Here is an 11483-nt window from a genome sequence, read left to right as displayed (position 1 = left end):
ACTAATTCTTTTCTTAGGACTGTGGGCTGCCACAGAGTTATTAGCTATGAGCTGTAGAGATGGTAAATGAGCAGACGTGAGGCACAAAGTCTTGCATTCCACAGAGGTCCCCACTTCCAATCCAGGAAGGAAATCCAGGTGTGTGTGACCTCACATGGAGAGCTTAGAGTTCCTTCCTTTCTTACTGAATTAGTTGGGAAATGGCATGGATTTTAGATGACAACCAGAAGAAACCTCTGAAAGTACATTGTGGTTAGCTTTACATCTGTGTTTACATTGCTGCTTACATCTTTACAAAATGTTTTAAGACTAAAGTGCAAAGGAAAAGTTTTTAAGGAAAAACAAAGATGTTACTGATTGGATTTGTCAACAGAAGCAAGCAAGGATACCTGGGCTTGAATCCTGCCTCTGTCACATGTTGAGTGCCTGACTTCTCTGTGACTCAGTTTCCTGGATTGTAAAATAAGATTAATAACAGCATCTACCTCATAGGTTCGTGAGAATTAAATAACCAATCACTTAAGATAGTGACAAATGATATGTACCACTCAATGTTTTTTTATTTTTATTTAATTCTTATTATTGCGATATTGAAGGTCGAATCCATAACACATAAGCCACATTCCCAGCCTTTTAAATTTTTTAAAGAGTTAGGCCCATCAAAATGGCTCAACTGTTAAGCAAAGATGCTGCCAAGACTGAAGATCTGACTTCAATTCTCAGAACCCAAATAGTGCAAGGCGAGAACCTACTTTCCAAAGTTATACTGACTCTACAAGTGAGTGTGTGTGCGCGCGCGCACGGACACAAACACACACACACACACACACACACGTAATATTTTTTAAGAGAACTAAACCTCGCCAAATTGCCAGTGGTCTCCAATTTTAGCTGGGGTTTCAAGACACACTCTTTTATTTCTAACACAAAGCTAACAGTAAGGTACGGATAGTCTTACTCAAATTTCAGGAAACTGTTCCCGCCCACCCTAACAGTACCCCGCCTTCTCCCTTCCTCTTGTCCCGCCTCTTCTCGACGGTCGCGCGAGTCATGCCGGTCCTTGTAGTCCATTCACAGAGTCCTATCGGCAAGAGCCTCGCTCGAGAACTACATTTCCCAGAGTTCCTCGCGACGGCAGCCGTAAAGCGCGGCGGTCGAACGGCCGGTTCCGGCTGAATGTCAGTGCGGGGCTGTGGGCTGGGGAGCAAGGTGCTTGGCGGTCTCTCCACCGCTCCCACCGCCACCGGCTGGGCTTGAGATGTCGCCGCGGACGCCGGGCCGCTGGGCGGATCGGACATGAAACCGTGAGGCAGGCGACGGGGGCTGGTCTGCGGACATGTTTGGCCGCTCACGGAGCTGGGTAGGCGGGGGCCACGGCAAGTCTTCCCGCAACATCCACTCCTTGGACCACCTGAAGTGAGTGTGCGGGGCGCGTGGCGGGGAGGCCGCGGGGCCGTGCGCGGACGCCCAGACGCGGGCTTGGCTTGCGGGGCGCGGAGGTACGAGGAGGACAGGGACGCCGCGGGAGGGTAGTATGTTGGTTATCCGCAAGGCTTTGGAGTCAGGGCACCTGACTTCGAACCCTGACCCTGTCGCTTCTGGCCCTGTGACCTTGGACAAGTCGCGTGATTTTTCAGTCTCCAGACACCTAACCTGAAAAGTAAGGGCATCGTTGAGTTTTCGGTTTGTGGACTGGAGTTGTCTTGATAGGGGACGAACAGTGATCACTGGGCTTCTTGGGGTGGCACTTCTTGGACTGCATCGTTTAGATGCCAGAGGCCCGGTTATTGGCTAGATCTGGATTCGAATTTAGTTAACAGTACACATTTAGGCTTCAGTTTCCTTCACTGTAAAACGAATGGAGTGACAGTACTACTTTTTGTGGTTATTTTTAGGATTGGTTGGATAAAAGAATGAACAAAACGCACAGAACATGTACAAGTGCTCTAAAAAGAACAGTGATTAAAGGAACACAAGTATTTCAGAAGAAAATCTAGAGGGATAGTCAGCAGTAGCACGTTTAGAGAGGTCAGGAGGTTTACAGAGTCCTGGGGAAGCAGGAAAGTACACAGATGAGGCTAGCTTTGGAGTTAGACCTGTGCTCAAATCCTGACTCAGCCACGTAATGACTGAGTAGCTTTGGTCACATTTTACCTCTCTGTCCTTCCAATTTGCCATCACCAGCTAGGAACTATGAACTGTACAAGAATTGGGTGATGTTAAGCATGTGAAGTGATTGATCCAGGATTGCTATACGGTGGAGTGGCTAAGAGGTGGCAAGCCTTCCCAGCACACTCCGGTTCCTGTCTGTCTCTAGGTTCCATTCATTATACCCCGCTGTCTTCTGTGTCTCTGCTTACTCTCACTTCCTTTCTAGCTTTTGTTAAACTAACACTTCCAAGACGGGAAGCTGCATGGTTTCTTTGCAGTTGTATTTCCAGAGGATTGGAGGGGATGGCAGAGAGAGAGGGAGAGAGAGGGAGAGAGAGGGAGAGAGAGGGAGAGAGAGGGAGAGAGAGGGAGAGAGAGGGGGAGAGAGAGAGAGAGAGAGAGAGAGAGAGAGAGAGAGAGAGAGAGAGAGAGATAGAGAGAGAGAGAACAGAGACCTTAGAGAAAGGAGAGGCTCCAGGGAGAGAACTGGAGGTGGAGGTGCCAAGAGGGTGAAGAAAGCAGTTTTCAAAGGGGACCCCAGAAGCTTTGTAATGCTAAGTACAGGAATGGGGATGGGAGGATGGTGGGATAACAACAGAAAGGAAGACAAGGGTCCCTAGAAAGGATTGGTGGGCTAAAACTTGGATGGGGCTTCCCCTTTGATGTTGGGGTATAGAATGACTTCTATCTTTGGAGCAAGGATGTAGTGATTGTTTGTGAATCTCCAAGTGTGGAGAACTGGATGGTTTGGGGGTGGAGAGGAAAGAGGTAGAAGGCAAGAATGGGGCTTGGTAGCAATTCAGAAATCTTAACCGGGATGGCAGATGGCCCAGAAGGGAGTGGGGTGTGGGTGAGTGGCTGAAGGATTTGAAGAATGTGTGGGCAGATTTGGCTGTGAAGGGGAGGGTGATTGTCCTGAGGGGTTGGGCCTCTCACTTAACTTGGGACTGTAGCCCCTTTATGTTCCATTATTGTGTTACTTTGCCTTGTTAAGGATTCCCTGTTTCTTTTAGTCATCACAAGTCTGTGAGTGTGATTGTGTCCTACATAGATAGACTTAGGGGCTAAGATTCAGGTAGCTTAAGGCAAGTCTCAACTCTAGTTTCTTTGTTATAATGTCTTCCTGGATAAAACTTGTCAGTTTGAGGAAACTTTTGACTGGGCTGCATGTGATAGCCAATGGGACATCTTTGCTGGCCAACGAGTAGACACCTGGGGCCTCAAGTTCCTTTCCAATATCCTGGGAATGACTCGGGTTCATTCTCCTGGGAACAAGAGCTTGCCTGCCTTAATTCAGGCGGATCTGTTTAATCCCTTTCACAGCTTCAGGAATCTGGTATTGATTAGCATGGGGCTTAGAAGGTCCAAGGTGACTTGGAAAAGGGCACCACAGGCATCCAGTGCCTACCCCAGGGCTTGTGCTGTCCTTCATCTGCATTCTGAGTACAAACTCCTGGGGGAGGCTGCTAGCTGCTGCTAGGAGACCACAGTGGAGTCAGGACTCTTCAGTGTGTCAAATATAGGGACTGTAGCAGTCCCAGGGGTCTGTAGAATCCCTTTATAGAAACTTTCTGGAGGAGGCAACACTATATCAGAGATTCCCCCAAATGGGAAAGTGTCATCAGATGGCACAGCCACTTTAGGGGCACCATAGTCAGGTTTGTGGCAGATCCGGGTGGAGCTCTTAGCTACGGTAAGCAAGGCTGTGAGGAGAGAGAGGCTTTATTTAACATGTAGGACAATGAACACTTAAAGTTGGTGGAGATCTAGGGTGGGAGGCTGGGGAGCAGAGTGTGGGGTTTTCAGTACTGAAACCAGGAAAGTCTTAAAAGTATACCAGAACAGGTCACCTTCCTAGTTATTAAGTGACCAGGCCCAAATCCTTTAAAACAAAACCAAGCCAAAGAGCACATGCTCTTGCTATAGCCCAGGCTGGTCTAGAATTCATGCTCTCTCTAGATCAGGGGGATTCTAGGATGCATCCATCACATTGCTGCTCTCGGATACATTCTTAGCACAGTCTTGGTGGAATAAGAAGTTAAGATCTTAAGAAAACTGAGAGTAGGGCTCTTTAGTTGTTGATTTTATATATATTTTTTTCCTGCAGGATCACAGGGGTAGAAAGGGGAACGAATCAGTCTTTCTCTGCTCCTGAGTGCTGGGATTACAGACATACAGCACTGTGTCACCACGCCCAACCCCTATTTATAAAGCATTCTTTCCTTCACAGCACTTCCATCTTACAAACTGGAAAGAGACATTCCTGTTACACAGGGTTTTACTTTTGCTAAATAGTGAAAAGCTGTACTTGAGTTATTTACCTACCAAGTTTGGTCAGTCATTTAGTTGGAGGCAGATGGAACAGTCAGGTTGTTATTCATGACACATCATTGATGGTCTGTTGCCCAAACTAGAGACAAGGCTGTGACACTAACTGACAAATGTCTACCCTAAGCAGAATCTCTACTTATAGAGTCCTGTGATGGTTACTGAAATGTCATTTGGAAAGGGGGACCGTGAGCCCACAAACTGATAGAACCTTAGTTGTTACATTGTTGTCTCAATTCTAGTCACTTAATGGTGTCAATCAAGATTCTTGGTTCAAGTGACAGATCCTGATAATTTGCCTTCTGAGTTAGTGGAGTCTATTGAATAGCTCTTGTAACTGTATGGTGTTAGCTACACTATAGCCAAGAGCAGGTGCTTAGTTAGATGTAGCTGTCAGGAATCTGCTCTCCTTCCTTCTGGTCTCATTCTTGGCAGGCTCTGGGCATCACTGTGTCAGCTTAACCATGCAAATGTGAATGAAGCTCCTTTTCTCTGTAAAACTTGTGTTTCTCTCATCCATGCTTTGTCACCCTACTCATTCAGTCCCCATTACCATCTCCTTTGCTCAGTGTCGCCAGAGTTCCAGAAGGTCCCTTTCAACCTGGGGCTCAGGCCATCTCTGAACTAAGCCCCAGAATGCATGTTCTCATTGTTCATGCTTTGCTCACTGGCCTTGCCTGCACGCTCACTCCCAGGGGTTGCAGATCTCAGTTGCCAGGTCAGCAGGCATCCTATATAAAGGCTAAATTCTTGTTGATCTCAAAGTATTTCAGACTCTGCCATTACCATTGAACCTGAGAGTACAGGCACAAGACTGTTCCTAGTGAGCAAACCCCTCCAAATGCAGACTTGCAGGACCTAAGAGATGAGTAGTTATTTTCAGGTTAGTAGGGTAGCAGGGATGGGTTAGAGTGGAGGGCTCAGGCTTAATGTCTCAGGCTTAGGAGGCTGCCTTGAGAGAGCCTCCTGAAAGGTTGGGTGAATAGCTCATCTGTCAGAGCTCCAGTTGTTCAGTGAGGCCTAGGATCCTAAGGACCAAGGCCAGATCCCACTGGGCCTTAGGAGCCACGCTAGAGAACTGAGACTTTATGCTTCAGAGTAAGGACCCTTTATCATCAAGGAAAGTAAACAGTTGGAGAGGGTAAAGGAGGGCCAACCTAAAAAGGGGCAGCCACATACCACAGCAGCCATGCCTGGTAAGTTACTGTGGCACCTACTGGAATCCAAGCTTGTTGCCGTGGTGGCCCTTCTGTCCGTCTGCAGTACGTATCTACCTGCCATCTATCTGCACTCTTGTTCTCCACTACAGCTCTCCCCTCCTTTTCTTCCCAACCTATCCAGATACCTAGTTCTACCCTTAAATTACTGCTGCTTTTATGCAAAGTGCCTCGAGGTTTTAAGCAGTGAGATTCTCATGCTTTTATGTACTGTCTAATCCTTTCTGGGAATGGATTAGCTACCAGGTCTTGTAGATTCTCCAGGCTTCATTCTGATCTTGAGTTAGATTCCCAGGGAGCTGGCCAGGTTTCCACAGGCTTGTCCTTTGTCCTAAGACAGTGTCTTAGTTTGTATACATCTGCTTGTCTTTCTTCATGAGCACATATGCTTCATGAAGGCAGGAATCTGTGGTTTGTTCAGTTGGAGATTGTCTAGTACATGTCCAGAGCCAGACACAATAAGTAGTCAGCAAGTACAGATCAAAAGGTGAACCAGAGAGGCCATTCTTTTCTAATAGAGCCTATGCAAGAGCTGTGGCCTTTTCTAGGGCAAATGGCCCTTCCTACACCCCTGCCTTGTTTCCTAGGCCCAGTTCCACTCTCTGGCCTGGTTTGATGTCTTTGGGGTGATTCACCAGAAGCACACTGTTAACACGGTCCTCTAACTCTCTGATCTGATCCACCTTGTATGGAGTACCACCTGGTTCTGTTGTCCAGAATACTGGACACTGACCAGATGAGTTCAGGGTCCAGAATGGGACTTTCTGGGGGCTGTCTTGAGGATCTCAGCTGCTGAGTAGGCCAAACAGACACAGTGTCCCCAGCTTCTTTCTCATACCTAAGGCCTTATGATTTGGAGATGAGTGTAATTTGGGGGTAAATTTCCAGCTCTGTCATGCTATGTACACTTTCTCCCAGTCCAGTTTGTGGACAAGTTTCTAGATTTTCTAATAGGAACTTCCCAGGAGCATGCAGAGTACAAGTCATCAGACTCATAGCCAGCCTCAGAAACTGCCTACTAAAGAGAGCTTAGGCCCTAGGTCTTGAGCTTCTTTCTCTAAAATGGACATAAGATTGATTGTCAACACAGGCTTTTGTTAACTGCTGTGGTTTGACTTGTGAAATAGACTCTTGGGAAAGCAAGGTCTGGGGAGGAGGTGGATTTGTTTGCATTTGTAGTCCTTGGCAATGAAGCTCTGGTGCACTGGTTATACACTGGCAGAAGGCTATAGGTTTTCAGTGTAGGCTTTGCAAGCTTGCCAATGTGTAGGAGTCTGATACTGAGATTCCACATCTGCTGGGTTCTTTTGGGCATTGATGACCTTCTTACCATCGATCGGATACTGTCTTCATGCTTCTCTTGTTTTTCTTACTCCTGAATATCTTTACTCTTTGGCATTTGCACGCATGTATGCTGTGCATCTTGAGTGTATTCACTCCTGAGTTCTTCCTCCCACATGCCCTCCTCCCCAACACATCCCCTCCCACCTTGGTGTTCTTTCCTTTCCTTTGTAACCTACTGAAGCCGGTTTGTACTGCCTGCTGGAGGTGCAGGTGACCAGAAGAGCATTTCATAGTACCTCCATCCTCCAGGATGTTCCCTGAGCATTGGAGGGAGTTCATGGCACATGGGTGTTTTTTGTTTTGTTTTGTTTTGTTTTGTTTTGTTTTGTTTTGTTTTTTTCTGTATTTGTTCCTGTTGGGCCCTCATAAGTCCATGCAAATGCATTGCTTATAAAAATATTGTTTCTATTTACTTTATTTATTGAGGTTTTCCTTTTTCTTGTTTTGTTTTTTTTGTTCTGTTTTTGTTTTGTTTTCTTTTGTTTTTTTTTGATAGGATCTTGTGTCCAGGCTGACCCCAAACTTGCTATGTAGCTGAGGATGGCCTTGAACTTCTGATCTTCTCATATCCATCTCCTAAGTGCTGTGACTGCAGGTGTGCAGCATGGCTATGTTTTATGTTTTATGCTGAGACTGAGCCGAAGGCTTTGTGCATAGCAGGCAGACACCCTGCCAACTGAGCTACAGACCCAAGCATTGCTTACATTTTTCTATAGTAGACTGGGATCCAATTTTCTGATTTTGATCATGGCTCTACCCATGTGGTGTGAGATCTCTGGGCTCCTCTCTCAGCTCCCCAGAGGACTAACTCCAGAATTGTGGACAGAGCTTGCAATAGCAAACATACTTGTCTTTTGAATGATAAGATCAAATGTATATACAGTTCAGTGGAAAAAATCATTGTAGCGGTTGTTATCTTCATAAGAACTGATCTTCATTTGCTGTAGTTAAAGCACAGAGTTTGGTTTGGTCTTCTGAAGCTGAAATAGAGAGGGCTCAGCTTGCACATGAAGTCTTCGCAACTTCCATGTTCATCTAAGAGTAGGAAACCTTAATGCTCCTGGAAGGTGTAAGAGACATTGCTATGGGCATTCTTTTCATTAGATATTCATAAGTAGTCGTCGATAGCAAACATGTTTTTATTTCAGTGTCAAGTGGGGGAAATGTCATTAAATGGACTTACCATGAATCCCAACTATGTAAGTAGAAGAAAATTCCAAGTAGTAGTCAGCTCTGGACAGCAGAGCAGCAGCCAGTCTCATCTTCTCTTTTCCTGTTGTCAGAGTTTTCAGTCTCTCTAATATGCATTTTACATTTTTAAATAGGAAGTTATTAAGCTTAGCATCTCTAAAGTACTTTAATGACCTTAAATTACTTTTGAGTTTCTCTCAAAACTCAGGAATGAGAGATCCAGCTAGCTTCTCAGATACTCATAGGTAAACATATTTTGAGTGTCTCCTCCTAAAACATTGTCCAAAGCAGAGTGCTAGGCCCTGCAGAGACAAAAAGATGGGCAAGGTACAAATGTCACCATCACAGAGCTTGAGCACTTGAAATCCAGTGGACATGTCTGTGTATCCACAGCAGACTTGTGGACTGTGGACATGCTGGACAATACTGTATACACTATCCCAAGAAGCTTCTGGAGCTCAGCTGTGTGGCTCAGTGGTGAAGTGTGTGAAGGATGTGTGTAACATCCTGAGTATGATTGAGGACAAGTGAGAAGTGAGGGGAGGAGGAAGGAGAAGCAGCTACCTGGGTGTGTCTCTAATAAAAGACAATGTCCAGCTGTTGTGAAGATGTCAGCTTCACTCTCCAAAGCTAGCTAGGACTTAGGGCAGTACCAATGGGAATCTTAGCAGCATTTTTGTATAAATTGGAGCTATTTTAAAATATTTGTGGAAATGAGAAGGTTGAAAACGACCAATATAATATTGACAGATGGAAGCCAATAAGTTGGAGGGCTACAATGCCATGTAACAATATATCATGACGCTGCAGTGATAGAGAACATGAGACCAACACCGGGTAGACAGATTGATCAGAGTAACCGCAGAGGCTCACATATGTGGTCACCTGACTAACGAGAAAGGTGGCCCTGGAGTGAGCAGAGAAATGAAGACCTCGTAAGTGACAATGGGCCAGCCAGGTTATACATTAGTGTGGGCTGGTACCTGATACTACCAAGAAAACAGGACCCTTTATAACTTAACGTAAGCAAGGATCTCTTTAGGTCTTTATGCCGAGAGCTGTTTAGAGGTTGACAGTATGGCTCAGTGGGTTAGGTACTTGCTGCCTAGCCTTATGACCTGTGTTTGAACCTTGGGACTCATATGGTGGAAAGAGAATCAACTAACTCCCTAAAGTTGTTCTCTGAGTTCTACACACGTTATGACATATGTGCACCCATGCACGTGCACACAAACAAACAAACAAAATAATGTTTCAGCGTGCTCTCTGAAGGAAAGATTAGTAAGTCTGACTAATAAAATGAAGAGGGCTGTGAGGTAGCTCAGTGGGGACAAGCACTTGCTGTGCTAGCCTGACGACCTGAATTCAATCCCTAAACCCAGTGTGGAGGAGAGAACTGATCTTGCAAGTTATCTCTGACCTCCACATGTGTATTATGTTATATGTGTGCTTGCTCCCCAACCCCCGTCTCTCTCTCTCTCTCTCTCTCTCTCTCTCTCTCTCTCTCTCTCTCTTTCTCTCTCTCTCTTTCTCTCTCTCTCTTTCTCTCTCTCTCTCTCTCTCTCACACACACACACACACAAATAAAATAATTGTAAAGCCTATTATAACGATAAGGAAAAGGCAGGCCAGTATGGGGAGCAAATGTATCCCTGTATGAATGAGCATTTACCACATAAGCATGGTCATGTCAGGACCCCAGTAACTCAAACCAATGGAAATGGCAAGTCTTTCCTTGAGTCAAGCTTAGGAGAATGGCAAGGCTGGAATTCAGATACTGACAGTGTATGCAGAAAGTATACATTTACTGTACTGCCAGATAACTGTAGCCTGAGACTGCTGCCCTACAGAGATCCTCTACCAAGATTAGCTAACCTGCTTCCTCATTCAGCTCTATGATGCCTGGTTGCTGGTGTGGCTCCAGCATGCCCTGGCAACCTAATCCTGGCTTTGCTGTACATACATCTGTTGTTTCTTCATTCCTGGTTGCTCTAGTAAAGTCAGTCTCAAATCTGTGGTCACAGCACCATGGTTGGGGAAAACAAGCTAGAATATTGATTATCCAGTAAAGGATTTATATAGAGAATAAATAAGGTAAAGGATTTATATATAGGATAAATAAAGAGTTGTATTAACAAGTAAAAGTCACCAAGAATAATAAAGTGGACAAAAGTCTTGTAATTGGTCCTGCCCTAAAGGGATGCAAATTTTCCATTACTGTATGAGAGAGGGCACTGTCTAACCTTGGTCTTCCTGAGGTAAAACCCCCACAGGACACCATGAAAGCCTACAGAACTGCCCCACCAAAAAAGGCTGGGGACAAGTATTGGAGAGGCTGTGAGCTCACGTGGACTCTGAGCGTGCCTCCCAGCCATGGGGCTGGCAAGGACTGGCTGTACCTAAGCCCCATGTGCTGCCTTGACCTGTTCAGTGCTAACACTCGGCACATCCTGTGGCTGGGTGAGTCTGACAGTCGTATGAAGCCTTCACTTGGTACCAGGTTCATGGAAGTCCTTAGGATCTTCTGACTACTCTGTTATTCATATCTGAAAAAGCCTTCTAATAGGATGTTTTTCTTTTTCTTTTTGCTTTCTTTTGCGATTATACTTTAATCACATTTCTCCCTTCCCTTTCCTCCCTCCAAGTCCTTCCATATCTTTCTCCCCTTCCAATCCATGGCTTCTTTTCACTAATTGTTATTACATGTGTATATGTAGATGTGTGTGTTATTACTAAATATAATGTGTTCAATCTGTGTAATGTTACTTGTATGTGTGTTTTCAGAAATGTTTGACAGTAGACAACTGCCAAAGTGTGCTCTTCTCTGGAGGGAGACTACCTCTCTCTGCTGCTTCTGGTTTTCCTTAGTTGCCTATAGTTCTTTGTGCAGGCTTGAAGCCTCGTGGGCTTTTCTCCATCCGGTTCATTGGTGCCATCCTTGTTCAGAACGTGTTTGGGCAGTCATGTTGGTGAAACTTTATTGGGTGTAGCTTCTGATGTTGCTAGGAGACACAGTTTCACAGCAAACACCCAGGTCCTCTTGGCCCTTATGTTCTTCCCATCCCATCTTCTACAATGTTCACTGCGCCTTAGGTGTAGGAGTGTTTTGTTGATGTGTCTGTTAGGACTGAGCTTTACAACTCTGAATATTTTGATTGGTTTCGACTTTCTGTAATGGTCTCCTCTGTTGCAAAGAGACATTTTCTTTTCTTTGTTTCTTCTTCTTCTTCTTTTTTTTTTTTTTTTTTTTTT

At 45.3% G+C, this 11483-nt stretch overlaps 1 protein-coding gene across 2 annotated transcripts in view; it reads left to right on the top strand.

Moving 5' to 3' along the window:
* The first annotated feature begins 1105 nt into the window (after positions 1-1105).
* Clec16a (C-type lectin domain containing 16A) overlaps positions 1106-11483 on the top strand; it is a 197173-nt gene continuing 186795 nt past the window's right edge. Inside the window, exon 1 of one of the 2 annotated variants that reach the window (XM_028778326.1) lies at positions 1106-1416. In XM_028778326.1, coding sequence (XP_028634159.1) covers positions 1337-1416 — 80 coding nt within the window. In that variant the 5' untranslated portion in view covers positions 1106-1336. The remainder of the gene's footprint in view (positions 1417-11483) is intronic. The other variant, XM_028778325.1, reaches the window with a different exon arrangement.

The sequence above is a fragment of the Grammomys surdaster genome, unplaced genomic scaffold (genome assembly GCF_004785775.1).
Source record: "Grammomys surdaster isolate TR1022 unplaced genomic scaffold, NIH_TR_1.0 334, whole genome shotgun sequence".
In the NCBI taxonomy this organism is placed as follows: domain Eukaryota; kingdom Metazoa; phylum Chordata; class Mammalia; order Rodentia; family Muridae; genus Grammomys; species Grammomys surdaster.
The sequence above is the reverse complement of the archived record's forward strand: the minus strand, read 5'-3'. Positions and strand labels throughout refer to the sequence as shown.